We start from the raw sequence: 24,507 nt of genomic DNA, 5'->3' as shown, positions 1-24,507 counted from the left end.
TGCTTTTTCCTGCACAGTTTTAGCTCCTGGTCACCCGGCTGTGCAGGGAGTAATAGCCTGCCGCATTCACTTCCTATACCAGGGGTAGGCAAACTCCAGCGCTCCAGCTGTTGTGAAACTACAACTCCCAGCATGCATGCTTGCTCTGCTCCTCTCGGAACTTTCATATAAATGAATGGAGCATGCTGGGAATTGTGTTTTTACAACAGCTGGAGTGGCGAAGGTTGCTGAGTAGAGATGAGCGAACTTCTGTTTTAAGTTTGGCGTCTAAAGTTCGGCTTCCGGTTAGCGGAGGATCCCGATATGGATTCCGAATTCCGTTGTGGTCCGTGGTAGCGGAATCAATAATGGTCATTATTGATTCCGCTACCACGGACCACAACTGAATTCGGAATCCATATCGGGATCCTCCGCTAACCGGAAGCCGAACTTTAGACGCCGAACTTAAAACAGAAGTTCGCTCATCTCTGTTGCTGAGCCCTATCCTATACAGACAGTGACCAGGAGCGCTGCTCTGCAGGGAGAGCTTAGAAGGTAATGCAGAGCTCAACCCGTTTTGAGGACACTGATGTGCTTTGTCTTGCAGCGAGGAAGTTACAGGTGACATCAGCGACTCCATGGATTTCGTACTGCTGAATTTTGCTGAAATGAACAAGCTATGGGTGCGAATGCAGCACCAGGGCCACAGCCGCGACAAAGAGAAGAGGGAGCGGGAGAGGCAGGAACTTCGTATTCTGGTGGGAACCAACTTAGTCCGACTCAGTCAGCTGGAGGGAGTCAATGTGGAACGGTACAAGCAGGTGATTAATGCGTGCTTCACGTCTGCAGTCTGACGCTAGGGATTAGATGGCGGCCTTCAGTAATGGCGTCTGTTTTCTCGCTCAGATTGTGCTCCCTGGGATACTGGAGCAAGTTGTGAACTGCAGAGATGCGCTGGCACAGGAATACCTCATGGAATGTATCATACAGGTGAGCACTGAGGTGATGACCTTACTGACCTACTGTTCTCAGTTTAGGCTACTTTCACACTCACGTTTTGTGCGGAAACGTCATGGATCTGCACAGACGGAGCCGTTCAGATAATAAAAAACGTCTGCATCCATTCAGAACGGATTCGTTTGTGTTATCTTTAACATAGCCAAGACGGATCCGTCTTGAACAGCATTAAAAAGTCAATGTAGGACGGATCCGTTTTTTATTGTGACAGATTGTGTCATAGAAAACGGATCTGTCCCCATTGACTTACATTGTGTGTGAGAACGGATCCGTTTGCCTCAGTTTCGTCAGCAGCGTTTTTGTGTCCGCCTCCAGAGCGGAACGGAGGCAAACTGATGCATTCTGAGCGGATCCTTTTCCATTCAGAATGCATTAGGGCAAAACTGATCCGTTTTGGAACCGCTTGTGAGAGCCCTGAACGGACCTCACATATGGAAAGCCAAAACGCCAGTGTGAAAGTAGCCTTAAAGGGGTATTCCAGTTAGATTGTATTATCCCCTATCCATAGGGTATAGGGTAAGTATTAGACCAGTGAGTTTTGACCATTGGAGCCACCACTGCTCATAAAACCGGGGACCCCATCTCCAAAATGAATGGAGAGACAGGTTAACCATGTGTTCTTCCGCTCTCCATCTCTGTGGGGCTGCGGGGGATCGGTGAGTGCTTGTACTCGGCTATCCCTGACATAGAGATGAATGGAACGGCTGTATGCATTCCCGACCTACCTCTCCACCGATCCAGTAGTTACCCAGTACCTTGTGGATAGAAGATAACGTGATATAAACGGAATACCCCTTTAAAGGGGTTGTCCGGGTTTAGAGCTGAACCTGGGCATATCCCCTTCATCCTCCGCTCAGCCCCTCTGACATGAGCATCAGAGCATTTTATACTCTGATGCTCTCTCTTGCCCTGCGCAGAATTGTGCAGTACAAGGGCTGTTTGTTAAAGGGAACCTGTCATCAAATTTATGCTGCCCATACTAACGGCAGAATAAAGTAGAAAACCGACATCACAATCATTGCAGACCTGGCCTGGAAAAGAGTCACATCCACCTGAGAAGAGTCCTGGTTATTCATGATCTCCTGCTCTTCCCGTCCACCTGCTGATGACTGACAGTCTTCTACCGAGTTTTCTCCCTAGGAGAGAACTGCCAATCATCAGCAGATGGGCGAGAGAGCAGGAGATTATAATAACCAGGACTCTTCTCAAGTAGATTTGACTCTTTTCAGGGCCTGCAATGTATATGATGCTGGTTCTCGGCAACCACTGACTTTTAGCTGACGAGTGACACTAAGTGAGGTCAGCATAAAGTTGATGACGGGTTCCCTTTAATATTATTAAACTGCTAGGCAGAGGCTTCCGCCTAGCAGTGTTCCCGGTGATGTCACCGGCACTGATGGCCGGGCTCTAGTGCTGCCCTAGCTGTTTTACAGGCTAGGGCTGTGCTAAAGCCCGCCTTTTAGTGCAGTGACGTCACCATGCTCACTGCTATGAGGAAGCCTCCGCTTAGCATGCCCATGGGGAGCCCGGTACGTCACCGGATCTCCAGAAAAAGTCCTTGCAGGACAAGGGAGAGCATTGGTGCTTGAAATGCTCCGATGCTCATGTCAGACGGGCTGAGTGCAGGAAGAAGGGGATATGTCCGGGTCTGACCCGGACAACCCCTTTAAGGTGACCATTTCACTTCCAGGATCTTACAAGTAGTCATGTTGCAGAACCCTGTATATCTTCCCTTATCATCCCTTTTTGACAACATTTCAGGTTTTCCCAGATGAATTTCATCTCCAGACACTGAACCCTTTCCTTCGCTCTTGTGCAGAGCTCCACCAAAATGTGAACGTGAAAAACATAATCATCGCTTTAATCGACAGGTAGGAGTACAGCCGCCTGCCTAGCATGAGTCGCTTGGTGGGATCTCTCCATGAGGGTGCAAAATGGAAGTTGGGTGAGGGTGGGGAGATTGTGAGGAATACGAGGGCTGTGCTTCATGGGTCTCCATCTTCATTCGTTGCATTGTAACAATTCCGAAGCAAATCTGCATCAAAATCCTTACGTAAGACATGCACGTCTGTCTGTAGCGGAAGATTATACTACATCTGAGGGCACCCTTGTTGACCTAAAACTGAAGAACCCTTCAACCGTATAATAGGTTTTCTCCTGCGACCTCCACATCTGCGGACCTCACGGCGCTGTGCCTCTTCTGTCTTTTTTAGGTTAGCCCTGTTCGCACATCGAGAAGATGGACCTGGGATCCCATCAGACATAAAACTCTTTGACATTTTCTCACAGCAGGTGGCCACAGTCATACAGGTGAGTCAAGTAGAGCCATTGTGGATCTGTTGGCGCCCCTAAATGGCAGATGTATGGTTAAAACATGGCTTAGTGGCACTGTCAATAAATAACAATCTTTCTGTGATTGTTTTACCTGAAGGCAAGTGTGTACCCCCCCATGGACAAATCATTAAAGGGGTTCTGCAGTTTGTTTTAACTGATGATCTATCCTCTGGATAGATCATCAGCATCTGATCGGCGGGGGTCCGAGACCTGGGACCCCCACTGATCAGCTGTTTGAGAAGGCAGCGGCGCTCCAGCAGCGCCGCGGCCTTCTCACTGTTTACCGCCGGCCCACTGACGTCACGACTTGTATAAACTAGCGTGGGCGGTGCTAAGCTCTGTTCACTTGAATGGAGCTTAGCCCCGCCCGCGCTAGTTGATACTAGTCGTGACGCCACTGGGCCGGCGGTAAACAGTAAGAAGGCCGCTGGAGCGCCGCTGCCTTCTCAAACAGCTGATCAGCGGGGGTCCCAGGTCTCGGTCTCCTGTGTCCAGGCTGGAGGCCGTATCTCGTCCTGTGTCCAGGCTGGAGGCCGTATCTCGTCCTGTGTCCAGGCTGGAGGCCGTATCTCGTCCTGTGTCCAGGCTGGAGGCCGTATCTCGTCTTGTGCCCAGGCTGGAGGCCGTATCTCGTCCTGTGCCCAGGCTGGGGGCCGTATCTCGTCCTGTGCCCAGGCTGGGGGCCGTATCTCGTCCTGTGCCCCGGCTGGGGGCCGTATCTCGTCCTGTGCCCAGGCTGGGGGCCGTATCTCGTCCTGTGCCCAGGCTGGGGGCCGTATCTCGTCCTGTGCCCAGGCTGGGGGCCGTATCTCGTCCTGTGCCCAGGCTGGGGGCCGTATCTCGTCCTGTGCCCAGGCTGGGGGCCGTATCTCGTCCTGTGCCCAGGCTGGGGGCCGTATCCCGTCCTGTGCCCAGGCTGGGGGCCGTATCTCGTCCTGTGCCCAGGCTGGGGGCCGTATCTCGTCCTGTGCCCAGGCTGGGGGCCGTATCTCGTCCTGTGCCCAGGCTGGGGGCCGTATCTCAAAAAAAAAAGTGTGGTCCTGAAGGCCAACAATAGCCGGTCCACAGGGGGTTAAAGAGGTTTCACCGCGACACGTTCCGTATATGAATAGTTGGTAATTGCGTCCTACGTCTTCATCTCGATGCTTCTTCCCGCAGTCTCGGCAGGACATGCCCTCAGAAGACGTTGTGTCCCTGCAAGTGTCTCTCATTAACTTGGCGATGAAGTGCTACCCTGACCGGGTGGATTATGTGGACAAAGTGCTGGAGACGACGGTGGAGATCTTCAACAAGCTCAACCTAGAACAGTGAGTAGAATAACGAAGCGTATGTGAAAGCTTGTTATAGGGCGAGAGTGCCCGACATCCCCTCCAAGTGTCTCATTAGAAGTGGTGCTAAATCTTAATAAGACGGTAAGAGCCTGACACCACAAGCGGCTGTCATGAAAAGTTCTGCAGCTTTGTAATGGCCTGTGTGTTTTTTGTTTTTTTTTCCTCACCATATCTGCTAGCTGTCAGGGAATAGGAGCATACAAGAGCTGGGAAAACACACATTGACAAATTACCCCCAGCAGAGACTTTGTTACAGTTGTTTCCAGTCCATTCTTCACAATCCTGCATTGTGAATGTGCAGATGGTATCGTCCTGAACTTCAGGGGTTCAAAGCAGGCAACCTCTTAGCAGATTGCGTCTCCCCCTAACGATGCGTTAAGACAATCTGCTTAAAATGTCCGAAGGCGACTCAATGCGCACTGCGGTAATAGTCTGATACCTAGCGCTGCTCATAGGCGAGGCACCCTGAAGGAGGTCAGCAGGTTTAGGTAGGCATTGCATAATTACGGAAGTGGTCCACTGCTGGGATCCCCATTTAATCAGTCATTATTGCTTTGGGAAGCTGATGATGAACCCATGACGCAGCGCCCGTAGAATCACTGTGTGGCAATAATTATCGAAGGGGCACTAATTGTATGGTAACAGGATTTTCTGGAGGACTAGCTGGTTCTACAGTATAGTATTTGGGAACATTGGGGAGGGCATTGTGGATTAGGCAGGATAGCACTGAGGGGAACCAGGATGCAGAGTCAGTGTCGAGAAGTTGGTAAGGATGTTGGAAAAGTGAGCATTGAGATGAGACATGGCTGGAAGAAGTTGTCATGGAGGTCTGGACTAAATGGAGAAGAGGAAAGAGAACAAGAGGAGATGTCACCAGATGTAATAGGTATGTAGTGTAGTGCTGTATTCTCCTGTATGTTTGGTAGTGCTGAACGTAGTTTTAAAAGTAACAGCCCCCAATCATGGGTCCAAATCTTGTGTCTGCCATTTTGACAGAAAGATCATCGCCGTTCTTTCCATCAACTGCTGACTGAGAAAGGGAACAGAATCGGACAGCGACGTGAGAATATCCTTATTGGTTAACTTTTATCACTGGTCGCTTCCTTTGGTGTACTGCGTTGGAACTAGGGGGTACTTAGCTTGGAAATATTGGGAAATGCTGCACCATGACACCCATATTTATAACGACCTGACTTAATCAGAAAACCCTTTAACAAGCCCATCCACTGCGCGGGTTTTCAGCACCTGGGTCAAAACAAAAATCTATCCTTTCACTGACTTAATAGGGACTGCATGTAGATGAAATCCTTGCATCTGAAGACCACCTCTGAACGTGACCTATTTCACCCCCCCCTCCGTGTGCGGTCTGTGCAGGCAGCGCCGTGTCGTGTACGCTGCCGCTCTGCTCTTATTAGGCTCTCCCCATTCTGCGTCCTATCCAGACGGGCACCCGTTGACCTCTCTTCGTGCCACAAACAAGTGAATAAATAGCTGGTATATTTAGTTCTCAGCGGCTGGAGCTGAAGGCCGCGGTGCCCCAGGGTCAGATCTCTCTTTTTATTTTATTTGTGAGCCGTTCTGTCTGTTCTCGAATCCTTTCGTAATTTTACATTGATAATGGGAGAGGACAAAAGAAAGTGTTGCTTAGGAAACCATCTTCTAACGAACTGCCGTCCTGTCTCGTTATATGGTGATGCTTTTCAAAGGGAAAGTAGTTCCTGTATTGTAATGCAGCATTTCTCAGTCGTTCCCTGTCAGGTACCCCCTGGTTACTCGAAGTACTAATAGAGTACATTCAAGCAAACGATCTGTCAACAGTTCTTTCAGATTTGACGGAAAGAATAGCACAGCACGCAGAGCGCGTCTTCCTGTCAAAATGACCGACACATTTGGACCCACAGTGGAGGACTGTTACTTTTTTAAATTGCATTCAGCACTGCCAAACATACAGGAGAATACAGCACCACATACCTATTACATAAAGTGATTCTGCTCATCTTTTTCATTCGGCCCAGACCACAATGATGACTTCTTCCAGCCCCGTCTCGTCTCTCCAGTGTTCGTCACATAGACATCTTATGTTCCTCACTTTTCCATAGTCTTCTCCACCTTCTAAACACGAGCTCTCCATCGCGGTGCCCCACAGTGTCTTCCTGCTGCCACCCCCAATACTGACTAATCGCCGCCCGCAGACAGTGCAGCTAACAGTGGCTATACGTTTTACCTTTCAGCATCGCCACAAGCAGCGCCGTCTCTAAGGAGCTGACCCGACTTCTGAAGATACCGGTGGACACTTACAACAACATCCTGACGGTGCTGAAGCTCAAGCATTTTTATCCGCTCTTCGAGTACTTTGACTACGAGTCCAGGAAGAGCATGAGCTGCTACGTGCTGAGCAGCGCCCTGGATTACAGCACCGAGATCGGCTCTCAGGAGCAGGTAAGTGTCTGTGGCCTCCTCCTGCCGCTGTCTCTTGTACTCTGTGGGCTTCTTCACACCTTGCTTAGCTTTGGCTCTTTATTGACAGGTGGATGCCATCATGATGTTGGTATCGACTCTCATCCAGGACCAGCCAGACCAGCCAGCCGAAGACCCTGACCCTGAAGACTTTGCTGATGAGCAGGGGCTCGTGGGCAGGTTCATTCACTTTCTGAGGTCAGATGACCCCGATCAGCAGTACCTGGTAAGGAACATCGGCCATCAGCCTACATACTAAACAGTGGAAAGCGTACTAAAACTGCCGGGGGTAGCTGAGTACAGCGCTCGGGTGTCTCCAGCAGTCCCATAGAGGATGAATGGAACAGCAGTGGGCAGGCTGTACCCGCTCCTCCCCACAAACTGCTCCATTTGCACAAGGGCAAGGAACCCCTATTTTTGGACCCCCCCCCCAATCAGATACTTATCCTCTATCCTGTGAAATCCAAACCTGTTGGATTTCAGCTTGACCACATTCACTATCATTAGCAGCGATTTTCATAGCGCAGCATTGCCATGTTATATCGCACGCCCGCAAGGCGCCATGTAGCCTTAGCCTTATAGAGAGCTCTGACCGCTTGTGAAGGCTTGCTGCAGTTTCACAATTCATCTACAGGGGACACTGTTTATTAGGGTATAAGATGGAGAAGACTTGACGACTACTTTTCGGATCTGGGGTCAAAGTGATCCTGCCCATAGAAACCCCCCTACCCTGGTGGGCTGTTTGCTGTGATGTTGTACATACAGTTCATAGACATCAGGTTATAGCTCCACTGCTATGCCCTCCTCCACTTTCGGGTTTGAAAATGTGTTTGACCTTCTAATAAACTTTGTGTTGCACGATTTACAGTATGCACGTTTGCTGTCAGTGAATGAGAACACTTTTGCTTATATTGAGAGGCAGTAATCCTGTACATAACTAATCCTGCTCTCTGCTGAAAGGTAGGTATGATTGTTTCCAGTCTAGACAATGCTCTGTGAGCTAAACAGCCTGGACTCCAGACTGATACACTGTAGCAAACTACTACCAGGGAGACTTGTGCAGCTGCTGCTGGTGTGTTCCGCTCGCAGAGTGTTGTCAAGACTGGATACAATTCTATTGTCTTCTCATCTCGTAGCGGGGATCGTGATGTACAGGATTACCACCTCTGAATGTAAATTTGAGTGTTTCCATTCACCGACAGCAATCGAATAGTGCGGAATTATAACGTAAAGAAGGTTGGCTAATCAAAATGCACCAGAATTCTGGCGCAATTTTCAACAATGAGACTGGCGCACAGAGCATGCTCTGCTGTTTCCTGCACTCCATAGCGATGACTGGGACTTTCCGGATTGCCGGAAAAAGCCGAGCCAGCGCTCAGCTATTTTCAGAACTTCCATAGCCGTGAATGAAGGGTGGCCGCACTTAAAGGGGTTGTCCAAGTTATACTTATTGATGACCTATCCTCAGGATAGGTCATCAATATCAGATCGGCTGGGGTCCGGCACCCCAGCCGATCAGCTGTTTGAAGAGAAGGCGTGGCACGGATCGCTTCTATACACTTGTATAGGAGGGATCTGTACCATTGAAATGAATGGGACGGCTTGGGTGTAATTACACCTGCTCACTGCTGCAGATGCAACGGCGAGCAGGTAAACAATGAAGAGGAGGCAGCGCTGGCACGGCGCGCGCCTTCTCTTCAAACAGCTGATCGGCTGGGGTGCAGGGTGTCGAACCCCAGCCGATCTGATATTGATGACCTATCCTGAGTGGGACAAAAATAAAAAGTGAACAAAAAGTTAAAAAAATGTGTTTTTCTTCATAAAAAAAAAAAATTGTATCAAGTAATAAAAAAAGTCCCTTTCCTATAATAAACACATAGAAAGAAAGTTGTAAAAAATAAAATAAAATTACATATTGGGTATCGTTGCTACTATCGACTAGTTCTATAAAAATATCACACAATCCACCCCGTCAGGTGAACGCCGTAAATAAGATGAATAAAAACTGTGCCAAAAAAGGCATTTTTTTGTCACATTACATTATAAAAAGTGTTACCAAGTGATCAAAAATCATATGTACCTCAAAATAGTTCCAATCAAACCCTCATTTCTCAAAAAATTAGCTCCTACATAAGACAGTCACCCAAAAATAAAAAAATTATAGCTTTCAGAAAATGGAGACCCAAAAACAAAATTTTTTTTTTTCCTTTTATTGGGTAAAACTTAAATAAATTAATAAAAAGTAGACATATTGGGTATTGCCACGTCTGTAACGACCTGCTCTATAAAAATATTATATGACCTAACCGCTAAGGTGAATGATCAAAAAATAGTACCAATAAAAAGTCAACTCTTCCCACAAAAAACGAGTTGATTGGCAGAAAAAAGAAAAAAATCATGGCTTTCAGAAAATGGAGGCACAAAACATGATTTTTTTTTTTTTCAGAAATGCTTTATGTAAAACTGGAAAAAAAAAAAGTAGACATATTTGATATTGTCGCGTCCGTAACAACCTGCTCTATAAAAATAGCACCTGATCTAACCTGTCAGATGAACATTGTAAAAAACAAAAAATAAAAACTGTACTAGAACAGAAATTATTTGATTACCTTGCCTCACAAGAAGTGTAATACAGAGCGATCAAAAATCATATCTGCCCCAAAATAATATCAACAAAACTGTCATCTTATCCCATCCAACAGGGGTCACTTTTTGGGAATTTCTACTGTAGGGGTGCATCAGGAAGTCTTCAAATTGGACATGGTGTCTAAAAACCAGTTCAGGTAAATCTGCCTTCCAAAAACCATACGGCGCTCCTTTTCTTCTGCGCCCTGCCGTGCGCCCTTACATCAGTTTACCACCACGTGTGGGGTGTTTCTGTAAAGCGCAGAAACAGGGTAATAAATATTGAGTTTTCCTCGCGGTTAAACCCTTGATGTGTTACACAAATAAAATGGATTAAAATGGAAAATCTACCTAAAAAAGTGAAATTTTGAAATTTCATTTCCATTTTCTTTTAGTTCTTGTGGAACACCTTAAGGGTAAACAAAGTTTGTAAAATCAGTTTTAAATGACGTGAGGGGTTTAGTTTCTAAATTGGGGCCATTTATGGGTGGTTTTTACTACGTCAGCCCCACAAAGTGACTTCAGAACTGAACTGGTCCTTAAAAAGTGGGTTTTGGAAATAAAAAAAACAAATCAAAAAACATAAGAATTGCTTCTAAAATTCGAAGCCTCCAAAAAAATCTAAAAAATAAATGACATTTACAAAATGATGCAAACATGAAGTAGACATATGGGGAATGTTAAGTAAAATATTATATATATAAAATAAAAGCAAAATATTGGGAAGCTCACCAGAATAGAGCACGGCCGGCAACTATCCCATAGCTATATACTAAATGGTTGGCTCGCAAAGAAGTCAAAGTTACGTATTTATTATTATCTCTAAAAACGCACCTGTAAAAGTAGTCAATGTAATTATAATAAAAAATACATTAAAAATAGGAACATATAGACCTATATAAATGACAATATAAAATATTGAAAATGGTCGCGGTCCCTCCTATGTAGTGGGCTGCGGAGCTCTCGCAGCCCACAGTTTTATACTACAGCAGCGATCCTTTACCGTGTTAATGAATTTAATTGCAGTGTCCTGCGCTCTTATTCTGTATATCCAGACTACAGATGGAGAAAAAGTGTCAAGAATGTCCTGAATAGGGTAATATCTTACCCTATTCAGCCATTTTAAGGTCCCCGTTGCTTACAATTCTCATAGCTCTGAATGTGGGTTTCGTGAATGACCCACCAGTACGCCCACGTTACTCCTTCTTTGGCACTGTCACCCATAGTCCCTATGGAAGGGTAAAGTAACGTGGCATAATTGGCACTCAGGACGACTCTTGCGGCTGGAATGGCGACCATTGTGGTAGATGGCGACGGTATTATTTTCCACTTGATTATAGTGACGGGCTTTGGATGGCGTATCCGGCAGATGGCTGCGGACGGTTCCAGCTCTGACGCGCTCGCATTTCATGTGTATAATTGCTTCCATTGTCGCATTCCATAGGATATTGGAAGCCTCGAAAGGAAACGTTTGTGCCGCCGTCCCGATTCTCCTTCCTATTAATTCAGATTTAATATCCCTTTATCACTTTCTGGAATCGTAGTGTGAGTCATCACAGCGCCGTGCCGGTGACACCAGTAATAAAGTTGTCCACAGCGGCCGCCCTTTACCTCGGGTTCCTGAGCCCCTTCCCGTGCAGATGCCATTTTTGTGTATTATTTAGCTGTAATTTTATGTAGTGCTCCCCTCCCCCGTAGTTTGCAGCCGCTGAAGATGACGGTGGGCGTATTCCTCCACTTTTCTTTCAGTCGTCCCTCAGGTCCATGTTTTGCTCCTCCGTTTTAAGCATTCTTCTATCTGGATGGGACCCATAGCGCTGTTCATTTCATTCTAATCCTTCTGGGTCTTGAACTAAATTTTAGAGCTGCAGTGAATACCGGCACAAGCAAAGCCATAGCATGAGGAGTATAACGGAGATGCGTGCTGTGCAGAGTCTCTGAAAAGCTGGGTGATATCGATCGCCTATGGGCCGAGTGATGGCGGCCATTACTGGTTATACTGTGGTCTGCACATCGTCTGCAGGCTGCCAGAGTTTGTTGGGAGTTATAGTATCACAATATCTACAGAGCCATAGGCCGCAGAAACTACAACTTCCAGCTTGGACTGAAACGATTACTCGAAATTATTTGCATTGAAGATTCGTTTGTGTCACGTGACCACGGAGCAGGAGTGAGGAGCTTGCTATTACTCCCGCTCCGTGGCATCCGGACAGCACATCCATGGTCCCGCGCTGCACTGACCTCTTGACGTACGCACTCCGTGACGTCAGACGCAGAGCAGCACGGAATGATGGAGTATCGCGGCGCCCCTGCTGAAAAGGCAAGTTGGTGCGACTAAGGCCGGGCGCACGGAGTGCACAGCGTCATAGCAACCAATGACGGTGTGCACTCTGGGTGTCAGGAGGAGCAGGGGGCCAGATGATTTCACAAGAGGGGAGAGCTGCTGGCACAAGGGGGGGGAGAGAGCTGCTGGCACAAGGGGGGGAGAGAGCTGCTGGCACAAGGGGGGGGGAGAGCTGCTGGCACAAGGGGGGGAGAGAGCTGCTGGCACAAGGGGGGAAGAGAGCTGCTGGCACAAGGGGGGGAGAGAGCTGCTGGCACAAGGGGGGGAGAGAGCTGCTGGCACAAGGGGGGGGAGAGATGATGTTTCTGAGGTGGGGGGGGAGAGCTGCTGGCACAAGGGGGGGAGAGAGCTGCTGGCACAAGGGGGGGAGAGAGCTGCTGGCACAAGGGGGGGAGAGAGCTGCTGGCACAAGGGGGGGAGAGAGCTGCTGGCACAAGGGGGGGAGAGAGCTGCTGGCACAAGGGGGGGAGAGAGCTGCTGGCACAAGGGGGGGAGAGAGCTGCTGGCACAAGGGGCGGTAGAGCTGCTGGCACAAGGGGCGGGGGGAGCTGCTGGCACAAGGGGCGGGGGGAGCTGCTGGCACAAGGGGCGGGGGGAGCTGCTGGCACAAGGGGCGGGGGGAGCTGCTGGCACAAGGGGCGGGGGGAGCTGCTGGCACAAGGGGCGGGGGGAGCTGCTGGCACAAGGGGCGGGGGGAGCTGCTGGCACAAGGGGCGGGGGGAGCTGCTGGCACAAGGGGCGGGGGGAGCTGCTGGCACAAGGGGCGGGGGGAGCTGCTGGCACAAGGGGCGGGGGGAGCTGCTGGCACAAGGGGCGGGGGGAGCTGCTGGCACAAGGGGCGGGGGGAGCTGCTGGCACAAGGGGCGGGGGGAGCTGCTGGCACAAAGGGGGGAGAGAGCTGCTGGCACAAGGGCAGGGGGGGAGCTGCTGGCACAAGGAGGCAGAGCTGCTGGCACAAGGAGGGGGGAGGGGGGGGAACTGCTGGCACAAGCACAAGGGCGGGGGGGGGAGCTGCTGGCACAAGGAGGGGGGAGCTGCTGGCAAAAGGGGTAGAGCTGCTGGCAAAAGGGGTAGAGCTGCTGGCTCTGGGATGGGGAGAGCTAAAGGCACTGCGGTGAGGGAGAGCTGAAGGCACTGGGGGAACGGAGCTGATCACACGGGGCAATGAAGGGTGTTGGGCACTGATGGCAAGGGGTCTGATGAGTTTTTATAAAGGAGAGAGCTGCTGGCACAAGGGGGGGTAGAGCTGCTGGCACAAGGGGCGGTAGAGCTGCTGGCACAAGGGGGGGCAGAGCTGCTGGCACAAGGGGGGGCAGAGCTGCTGGCACAAAGGGGACGGGAGCTGCTGGCACAAGGGGCGGGGGGAGCTGCTGGCACAAGGGGCGGGGGGAGCTGCTGGCACAAGGGGGGGGGAGAGCTGTTGGCACAAGGGGGGGGAGAGCTGCTGGCACAAGGGGCGGGGGGAGCTGCTGGCACAAGGGGGGGGGGGAGAGCTGTTGGCACAAGGGGGGGGGGAGAGCTGCTGGCACAAGGAGGAAGAGCTGATGGCACTGGGGAGAACTGAAGCACTTGGGCTGATCACACAGGGGGGAACGAAGGGTGTTGGGCACTGATGGCAGGGGGTCAGATGAGTTTTTATAAAGGAAAACAGTCTATTAATTTATTTTCTTCTTCTTCTACTCGATTAATCGTAAAAAATAATCACTAGAATACTTGATTACTTAAATAATCGTTTACTGCAGCCCTACTTCCAGCGCATACTGATGTCCTTGGCCTGGTTTCACATTTCCGGTCCTGTGATTCAGCAGCCAGTTCTGGCAGAGAATGCCGGGAATCGGCCAGACACAAACTGCAGCATGCCGCGGTTTCTGTCCGACCGATTCTCGTCATATTTGCCGGAATTGCTGCCTGAGATGTGAAGCGAGCCTCCGGCTGCCAGGCCGTATTGAGAGTTGTAGTTTCAAACCGCTGGAGATGCGCAGGCTTCAGAAACTACAAACCCCAGCATGCATTGATGTCCTCAGGCTGCCAGGGCTTGCTGAGGGTTGTAGTTTCACACTGCAGGTGAGTCACAGACTTCAGAAACTACAAGCTCCAGAATATATTGATGTTGTCAGTCTGCCTGAGCTTGTTGAGGGTTGTAGTTTTACGCTGCAGGTGATTCACAGGCTGTAGAAACTACAAACCCCCAGCATGCATTGATGTTGTCAGGCTGCCAGGGCTTGCTGAGGGTTGTAGTCTCACACCTCCAGAGAGCCAGTGTCTGCATACTGTTACCCTGTTTAGCTTTGTCTGTTTGTAACTCGTATTCACTTCCTTGCGCTGCTGATCAGCTTGTTATATGTAAAGTGAGAGAAGCGTCGCGGAGGAAGCGGGACTGAGCGCTCGGATCCCGGCTGTAGTGTTAACGAGGTCACTGTCTGTACGTCGGCACCTCTCATCTTGCAGCCGGAAGGTTTGGACTGTCACCTCCTACTTAGACATGCTACTTCGCTGGCGGTGTTTTTAGCTGCCACCTCCGACACAGCCGACAGATCGTCCTTGTCATGAAAAGCAGCAATTTCTCCAAAGTGTCCTGTGCGTACCGAGGAAATGACAAGATGTAATGCACTCCGCGTTCTGTCTGGTCCAGCCGGCGACCTGGGGGAGGAGAGATTCCAGCACGTACTGTATAATGGAAAACCGATGAGCAGGTGTTCACTGTTCTGTACCACTGTCCGCGCCTAAATGTGCGCTAATGAGTCTGTCCGGATCCTACAACCATGTTCAGACATGAAGGTCTTGCCTATGGCCAATGTGTATTTAGCAGAGGATTCTCGGCGCTCGGATTTCTGCTCTGGGGATGTGGGATTAATCTTATTCAGTGGGACTAAGGGATGACGTAATGTGCCACTTACTTTGTTTTTTGTGCGGCATGGATTGAAATCTGGAAGTGGAAATTTTTGTTTGCCGGTTAGCGAGGTTGTGGAAGCGCCATTCATTGCACTGGAGGTGGATTGTTACCGGATTTGATAAGGATTTTGGTTCAGAATCTTGTCAAATCCTAAAAGCAAGTGAATGGGGCCTCAGGGCGTGGGCGCACGGTTGGTGAATAAACCATATATGACCGAAGACAGAGTGCTGCGATAATTATTCTCTTCTATGGACTGCTGGGGGCCCGTCGGGCTTGGACCTAACACCGCCACCATTGGGACAGATTTTTTTTGACTACATCCAGTGAGTAGTGCTGTTTTCTTCTCTAAATAAACTGCATATAGCAGCAGCCGCGGTGCAATTTTTAAGTGGATTATTAATGACCAGGTTGCATGTACAAGTTGCACTGTGGTTCATTCTGCTGTAATAGCATGTGAAGGTTGCAGGAAGTCACATGTGCAAATTTTATTATGGCACACAACGCAATATTTGTATGTGAAGGTTGCATGAAGTCGCATGTGCAAGTTGCATTATGGCACACGACGCAATATTTGTATGTAAAGGTTACATGAAGTTGCATGTGGAAGTTGCACTGTGGCACAGTAGGCGGTCGTACCATGATGCAGTGTCATCAGATATCAGTATCTGTGGTTTACAATAAATGCCTCCAGCTGTCACTGCCGCTATGATTACCTGTGCTGATAGCCGTGGCGTCTTACAGCGTCTCCCTAAAGAAACCGTGACTTGTACCTCGTCAGAGATCAATCCTCCCGTATGTAATCCAGCCGGGGAGCGGAGGGGCCTCTTCTGAAAACGCTAAGTGATTCATTATCTCGTTCATTACTTATTTAATTGACTTGGATTAAACCAACGGCAACAAGTGGGAAACAACATGGCTTCCAAGCCCCTCTCGGACCACGCCGTAATGAATTCCTGTTTTTTACCTCCTCCTTTACATTAGCGCGCCTCAGTTTCTTGGATCGAAGACCACAGGGGTTGGCTGCGCGCGGATGTCTTGTACATGCAGCCGAATTCCTTATTCTTCTTACAATTAATCCGCCTCACCATTGGGGAGATTGTGCTTTATCTTGGCTCTCCGAAGGCTGAATGGAAGTAAACCTTTTGAATCCCATGCATCCATGCGTGAAGTATCCCCAGGAGCTGCGCTCTTGCATTCTTAATTGCTTCATTTAGCGCCCCCTTAAGATGCGTAGACGTGGGTTTAATGCCAGAGAAGACTGAAATTTAGCTGTAGCGCTATAGGGTGTTTGTCTCATTATTTTTGTATTAACCTTTCAATAGTTCCTTTTTATGTGGAAAATTTGCTTTTTGATTTTATTTATTTTTTACCAAGAAAATTACAGAGCGCTTGATTCCTGGTGCATTATATGGCAGATTTTATACTCAAGCCACATTTGCTGTGTTCTCTGCTAAAAGCTACAAGATGGGCATCAAAAGGGATTTTTGAATTCTACACCTTTTCAATTGACCGCATGGAGCTTAAAGGGGTATTCCTGTAGGTAACAGTTATCCCCTATCAGATCAGTGGGGGTCCTACCGCTGGGACCCCCACGATCATGAGAATGAGGGCTCTGTACTCCCTGCAGCCCCCCTGAAAAGAACAGAGTGGCCCGTCGAGCATGCGACTCCATAAATTTCTATGGGAATTCTGGAGATGGGCGAGTGCTGTATCTGGAACTCCCATAGAAATGAATGGAACGGCCACACGCATGCCCGAGAAGCCGCTCCTTTCTTTTCAGTGGGGATGCCGGGGGTACGGGGCCCCCATTCTCGTAATAGGTTTGGGATCCTAGCGGTAGGACCCCCACCGATCTCATAGTTATCCCCTATTGGGACAGCGTGATGCTAATGGGTGTAAAGCGGTGCGCAATATAGCAGCGCTATAGAAGTGCATAAAATAAATATCCTGTGGGTAGGGGATATGTTTTACCTATTGGAATACACGTTCAACTGCTGGGACTTCCTGCTGGTAGAGAGGGCAGAGGGAGCTGCTGTTAGCAAATACCGTAGATTGATTTATACATGGGGAAATACTGCAAAATAACCAGGAAGACACAAATTTTTATGTTCCCAGTTTTGAAGTCTCCTGCTTTTTAGATTGTTTTTATGGAGCTCAACTGCTGGGACTTCCTGCTGGTAGAGAAAGCAGAGGGAGCTGCTGTTAGCAGATAAATAGATTTTCTACATAGGCAAAAACTGCAAAAGAAGCAAGTCTCATGTTCCCATTTCTGAAGTCTCCTGTTTTTATGGAGCTCAACTGCTGGGACTTCCTGCTGGTAGAGAGGGCAGAGGGAGCTGTTGTTAGCAAATAGTCATTATACACAGGGACATCCTGTAAAAACAACCAGGAAAACACAAGTTTCATGTCCCCCATTTGAAGTCTCGACAATTAAAATTGCATGGAATTTAACTGCTGGTGCTTCCTGCTGGTAGAGAGAGCAGAGGGAGCTGCTTCAAAAACAACCAAAAAAACATGTTGTGATCTCCATTTAGTATGTGAGCTTTTCCAGTGCACAGATTTACATGCTAAACGTGTCCATAAGGGTCCTTTCAGCCTCCGCCTGGCCAGTATATGGCACTAAAAAGGGGGTGGAAATCACCTACGGGTGACGGATGTCAGTGAACGGCATCCATCGCAGGCATCTATTAAACGTATAGTTCATGCACTTCTCATGATGTAACTGTTAAATGGGTGCCATGGTAGCCTATGGGTGACCGATGTCCCCAGTAGGCGCCTGTCACAGCCTCGGGTTACCGTATACACTAAGCGTATATGTTACATGGAGGACATCGCCTTACTGATAGCACTGCAGCCGACATCTGCACCGGCTACGGATGAAGGATAATTTCCTATCGATGAGACCTTTTGGGGGGGAGGGGGGATATAACGAGTTCCAGTTCCCCGGTGGTCATTAGTACAATGGTCAGAGCTGATGCCGACTGCTTCTTACATTTTCGTGACTTAATGAGCAGACTCGTATATTGCGGTCATTGATAAGCCGGCGTCCTCGGTACGAACTGACTCCGGCTTTTAAAAAGGACCTTTTTCTGGAAGGGCACGGTGCAATGGCGGTTCGTTTATATGGCTGTAATTACCCTCGGCGGCTGCTGTAGGTTGGAACAGATCTAAAAAAAATATTGAGGAATAATGCAGCGGAAATCCTGTCATCTGGAAAGTATGAAAGTCCTCCACTCCGCGGTGCCAGAAAGGCGCAGTTTTTTAAATTCAGAATTAGCTAATTTTTGCCCATTTTATGTCGGCTTTCTGAAAAAATGGGTGGGCGGGAGCGGCCCGATGGATTCATCAAAAAGTTCATCCAAAATGTGGGCCGGCTCCTGGCTTGTGTTAGAGTTCCGTTTCTGGTGCATGGACCTTCGAAGACATGCAGGGTATCTCTCCGGTTCCATTTCTCACGGATTAAAGGGATTTGACTATATATATAATAAAGGGCATTCAACGTTTTCAACATAATTCGGGTCTATGAGGCCGTGCCCCGGGACTGCCTGGAAACTGCTGGTTAATTTGCACAAGTCCCCTCCATTTTCCCTGAACCGTTGACAATTCTGATAATTTTCTATGCATTTAAGTCGGGGCAGATTTATGAAAACTATCTAAAAGAAAAATGGCCGGCGTTGCCCGTAGCAACCAGTCGCTGGGCACCGTTGCGCTGAGCTTGGTTGCTATGGGCAACAGTGCGTTTTGCATGTGTGGGGATCCACAGGCCGCAGGAGCTGCTAGCCCTGTAGTTTCCTTTTTTTTCAACAGCTCTATAAGAAATGAAAGCCGCTCTCTGATTGGTTGCTATGGGCCAATAAAGACAGTTTCACACAGCTGAAGGTCGCAGAAACTACAAGCCCCAGCAGGCTTTGATGTCCTCAGGCTGCCAGGCCCTGCTCAGAGTTGTAGTTTCTCCAGCATCGGAGGGCCACAGATAGCACAGGCCCCGGTAGTTGCCTTGGTCACCCATAGCAACTAATCACAACGCAGCTTTCATTTTTCAAGAGCACTATAAGAAATGACAGCTGCGCTGTGATTGGTTGCTGCGGGCAGCAAAGACACGTATATGCCCTGTTGTATTCCAGCTGTTTGGCAATGATTTAAAGGGGTATTACATTTAGAATAAGTTGCAGCACGCATGCCTGACCTGCAGCCCTATTCATTTGGGGACACGTGACCTGTGATTATGGGGGTCCCAAGGGTTGGATACAGAGTAACAGGCTTGAACTATTTAAGTAATTGCACCCGACAAGATGTCAACATGACATGAAAACTGTCCGTCTATGATGGTCACTAGGAATCCTTCTCCGGGAGTAATTTAAACGGGTTGTTCAGGATTCATAAAAAAAACAGCACCACCCATGGCTGGTGTTTAGTATTGCAGCTCAGTCCCACTGCTCTGCTAGAAATGTGTCAGTAAATAAGGATGAGCTGTAATACCAGTCTGTTTAGAGCTTCCATTCACAATTAGAGGGTCTCTCTTCACCCCCGTTTTATCATCTTCCTCATTACGTGCTGCTGGTTGTTCTGTGTTGGTGTCCTTGTGGCCTCTGCCTGCGTGTGCGCGCCGGCCTCTGCCTGCGTGTGCCCGCCGGCCTCTGCCTGCGTGTGCGCGCCGGCCTCTGCCTGCGTGTGCGCGCCGGCCTCTGCGTGTGAGACTGCCTCTGCCTGCGTGTGAGCCGGCCTCTGCGTATACTGGTCTTCGCTCTCTGTATTTACCAGTCTCTGTATTTGCCTCTTTTCAGATCCTGAACATGGCTCGAAAGCATTTTGGGGCCGGGGGGAACCAGAGAATCCGCTACACATTACCGCCACTGGTGTTCGCAGCGTATCAGCTCGCTTTCAGATACAAAGAAAACGCCAAAGTAGTAAGTAATTGTCTTCTTGCATCCTTGAAGGGGTTGTGCCATCTTTCCTGTGCAAGATGAGAATATTCACAGTGAGCATTGGCCCGGGTGGAGGGTGGAGTTACGGAAATGGGTGAGCGCCCGGCAGTGTGCTGTTTCCGTAACTCCCATTATAGTAAATGGGAGCTACGCTGTTTACATAGCTCTCATTCACTGCTGTGGGAGTTATGGAAACAGTAGAGTGCTAGCTGCTCGGATCTTTCTATAGGTTCTTCCGCCCCTGGCCATCGATTACCTAGAAACAGGAAAAGTGTTTTAACACTAGAACCCCCACGATCACAAGAAGGGGGTCCTGTGTCCCCTAGAGTGGTGGTCCTGCATGCACACTGCAGGTTCATTCAGTGTCTGTGGGACTGACTGAGCGACTATAGACAGGGAATAGTAGTGTCTATGCATGACCAGCACACTATTCAAACGGGGGACACTGGACCCCCATTTCCGCTTGGGACCCCAGCGATCAGACACTTCTCCTGTGGGTAGATAATAAGTTGCTGTAAGCTAATAAGTTGCTACTGGACTTAAAGGCGGTGTTCAGTTTTATGGAAATAAAGCGTACTTTTTTTTGCCACTTTCTAATATATCGTATTTTTCGTTTTATAAGACGTACCCGATGAGAAAACTCACCCCAAATATTTTTCATCAGACCTCATATCAGATCCTCAGATCAGACCCCCATAAATAGGACATCACATCAGACCCCCATAAATATCAGGACATCACATCAGACCCCCATAAATATCAGGACATCACATCAGACCCCCATAAATATCAGGACATCACATCAGACCCCCATAAGACCTCAGGACATCACATCAGACCCCCATAAGACCTCAGGACATCACATCAGACCCCCATAAGACCTCAGGACATCACATCAGACCCCCATAAAACCTCAGGACATCACATCAGACCCCCATATGACCTCAGGACATCACATCAGACCCCCATAAGACCTCAGGACATCACATCAGACCCCCATATGACCTCAGGACATCACATCAGACCCCCATATGACCTCAGGACATCACATCAGACCTCAAATCAGCCCTTTGTTTCTGACCCCCATCAGACCTCAGATCAGAATAAAATAAAAAACTCCTCCTCTTACCTCTCCTGAGTCTCGGCTCCTCTTCATCTCCGGCAGTAGTCGCGCTCCCCTGTATTCTCCCGTCCCTGTACGGGGTCAGGACAGTGCAGCGCCGGCACCAGCAAATAAGACCAGGGAGGGTGAGTACCGGAAGCGCTTGTAGCGCTTCTTCTCCACTCCCGACACCTAATGTATACTAGTGAGCGCTCACTAGTATTCGCTTTATAAGACGCACAGCCATCTCCCCCCACAGACACACACTTTTAGGAAGGGGGGGGTGCGTCTTATAAAGTGAAAAATATGGTACTTTGGTTGTCAGTTCACCACCATTTACAAGATCTCTGCTTGTTGTCAGTGGGTGGGAATTTCCAGAAGCTGAAAATCCCTACAGCTATAAGGGTAGGTTCACACACCATTTTTGGAGGAGGTTTTTAGGCGGATTTTCCTGCAGGCTTTTCAACCAAAGTCAGTAGTGGATTTGAAAGGAAATATAAAGGAAGGACGACTTCTTACTGGATCTACTTCTGGCTTTGTCTGAACAACCTGCAGGAAAATCGGCCTCAAAATCTCCTCCAAAATCTGTGTGTGAACCTCCCCTTATATATTGGAGGGTTTGCTACAGTTGTGTCATCTTGTCTGCAGGTCAATGCATGTAACATGCACTGATACATTGCACCAAACTCTCAGATTTGTGCTTCCGATTTCCCTCACAGCGTGTTGTCTAGACTGGATGGATGTAACTGCTAGCTGCTAGGTCTGTTCATATTTCAGACTCTGTTCACCGACAGCAAGCAGAAATCTTGATAATCATAAAGGAATTGAAAATCGAAAAACAATATGGCTGCCCGTTTTTCCCAGGGTCCTGTATGTTGACTTTTTTCATTTTCCCGGGGTTAAATATCGATGACCAATCTTCAAGATAGGTTATCAATATCTGATCGGCACCCGCCCCTGCCCATGAGCTGTTTGAAGTGGCCTAGGCTCGGCTCCGTCCTATTCAAGTGAATGGGGCAGAGCTGCAATACCAAGCACAGCCACTATACGATGTAGGGCGCTGTGCTTGGTGTACTCAAGGAAGCGCCGTGGCCTCTTTGAACAGTTGATTGGTGGCGGTGTCGGACCCCTACTGATCAGATATCGATGACCCACTCCCGGACAACCCCTTTAATGAGGCAGTGATCTTCCTCCATGCTTTTTTTGTCCCTGCATTGCTAAAGAGACCTACCACTTCAAAGTCTGGAAAGGCAAGCGGCGACCCCTGTAGGACCCATATTGGTGGCCACCTCGTCTGCTGAACAGGCTCGGCTGTGCTTGCCCCGTGTAATGACTTTGTCTCTGTGCAGGACGACAAGTGGGACAAGAAGTGTCAGAAGATCTTCTCCTTCGCCCACCAGACGATCAGCGCCTTGATTAAAGCCGAATTGGCCGAGTTGCCCCTAAGACTGTTCCTTCAAGGCGCTTTGGCAGCTGGAGAAATTGGATTTGAAAACCACGAGACGGTGGCCTATGAGTTTATGTCTCAGGTAATGAGCCGCCCGCGTCTGTCATTCTTTTTCTTGTTGCTTGCTGTCACTTCGCTGATGACCCCGCCGTCTCGCTTTTCAATTACGCCGGCCTGTCCGTGGAAATTGCTCCTCTGCAGAACAGCGACTCCTGCTTCTCCATTCCTGGGTCATGGCAGAGGTTGATCAAGTGAATGAGAAAATAGGATAAGATGTCCTCCACTATAGACCTTCCCCCTCCTTCCTTCTCAGTTCAGCCGCACATTAGTGGCTGTCACTGGGGGCCGCCAATGTGCCATCTCCATCTTGCAGAGATAGAGCAGATCTCTGGGATGTGCCGTCGGTGGGGGTCCCGGAGATCCTGAGGATGAAGGGGTTGCAGCGCTGGTGTTGTGCCACAGTTTTTTGTTAGTTTTTTTTTATTCCTGTAAGGCGGTCCCCAAGACTCCCATCGTTCTGGAAAAGGAGTTTTCTGATAGGTTTGTTAGGTCATCAACATTTTATCTGTGGGGGTCCGATACTTGGCACTGGTGAGAGCCGTACATTGTATAGTGGCTGTGCTTGGTATGGGACTGACGCCATGTGACCAGTAAAAGTGGGGTCAGCGCCGCGGCCTCTTCAAACAACTCATTGGGTGGGGAGGGGGGTGTCAGGAGACGGACCCCCACTCATCCGATATTGATGACCCCATAGGCCTTCAATATGGAAATTTAGAAAACCCCTTGAAGACCTTGCAAACAATACTATCTTAGACGGTAAGTGCCATGTGGAGCTTTTGAGCAGTTTTTCAATATATCTGTTGAACTAATTAGCATAAAATGCTGGCCTCTGCTTGCTGTCACAGAATGGGAGCATCATTTTTGCGGTCTTTAAGGCTTGTTTCACATCTGCGTTAAGCAGATCCAACCAGGAACAGCCTGCCGGATCGATCGCCGCCGAGCGCTGCCGGAATTCAGTAATCGGGGCCGGCAGAGATCCCGCCGCAACCAGAGTGGCCCAACCAAATATCGCTGCGCGCAGCAGCAGTGACGGATCTGACGGGCTGTTCCCGCTCAGAACACCCTGCCGGATCTGCTTCAACGCAGATGTGAAACAGGCCTAAGGCTTTATTCACACAGTCAGTATTTGGTCAGTGATTGAGCTAAAACCAGGTGTACGACGAAACGCACAGATCTTTCCATCGTACCTGATTTTGGTTCAAAATCGCTGATGGAAAACACTGACCGTGTGAATAAGGCGTAACTCTGTGCTGGTCCTATGTTAATCCCACTGGAAATATTTGAGTAAACTGACCGCTCTTTGATCAGTGCTATCTGTGTAGGAACAGGAGAAAAGATGACACCCAGTTGTCAGTTAGTCATATATTTCCAGGAGGCATAACAGAGGAATGACACAATGTGGGCTTCTAAGGCAAGATAGTCCAGAATTGCTATTTTGTGGGGAATACAAACATTCACTAAAACGGACTTGTCAGAAGAGCTGATGGGTCCCTTTAATACCTTCACCCCCTGTGGAATCTAACATGCCTTGGTTTAGAAGTGCTCTTCTTGCGCTTTTGAGTCAGTCTGAACAAGCAGAGCTGCAGTGTAAAGAATGGTTCAGGGATAGATCAGCAGCCTATGATGAGTAGGTAGGTGGATTTTAGACTCCTGCTAGACAGTGCAGTGACGCTTGAGTCCTTGGTCATTTTTTTGATCTGTGTGGATGTTTGCTTCACAGGCGTTTTCACTGTACGAAGACGAGATCAGCGACTCCAAGGCGCAGCTGGCGGCCATTACCCTCATCATTGGGACCTTTGAGAAGATGAAATGCTTCAGCGAAGAAAACCACGAGCCTCTGCGGACACAGAGCGCGCTCGCTGCCTCCAAGCTGCTGAAGAAGCCGGATCAGTGCCGGGCTGTGAGCACCTCCGCTCATCTCTTCTGGTCGGGACGCAACACGGATAAGAACGGCGAAGAGGTGAGAACTTGGTTTAGGTTGCTCAGTTTTGAA

General features: G+C 48.9%; 1 protein-coding gene across 1 annotated transcript in view; it reads left to right on the top strand.

Moving 5' to 3' along the window:
• Positions 1-24,507, top strand: part of VPS35 (VPS35 retromer complex component) — a 65,236-nt gene that overhangs the window by 23,479 nt on the left and 17,250 nt on the right. The window contains exons 6-15 of the mRNA XM_040409064.1: positions 587-800; positions 886-969; positions 2,758-2,867; positions 3,210-3,306; positions 4,489-4,637; positions 6,893-7,100; positions 7,189-7,344; positions 19,765-19,887; positions 22,357-22,536; positions 24,235-24,474. Of these exons, the coding sequence (XP_040264998.1) occupies positions 587-800; positions 886-969; positions 2,758-2,867; positions 3,210-3,306; positions 4,489-4,637; positions 6,893-7,100; positions 7,189-7,344; positions 19,765-19,887; positions 22,357-22,536; positions 24,235-24,474 (1,561 nt within the window). The remainder of the gene's footprint in view (positions 1-586; positions 801-885; positions 970-2,757; positions 2,868-3,209; positions 3,307-4,488; positions 4,638-6,892; positions 7,101-7,188; positions 7,345-19,764; positions 19,888-22,356; positions 22,537-24,234; positions 24,475-24,507) is intronic.

This window comes from Bufo bufo, chromosome 10, assembly GCF_905171765.1.
Source record: "Bufo bufo chromosome 10, aBufBuf1.1, whole genome shotgun sequence".
Lineage (NCBI taxonomy): Eukaryota > Metazoa > Chordata > Amphibia > Anura > Bufonidae > Bufo > Bufo bufo.
The sequence above is the reverse complement of the archived record's forward strand: the minus strand, read 5'-3'. Positions and strand labels throughout refer to the sequence as shown.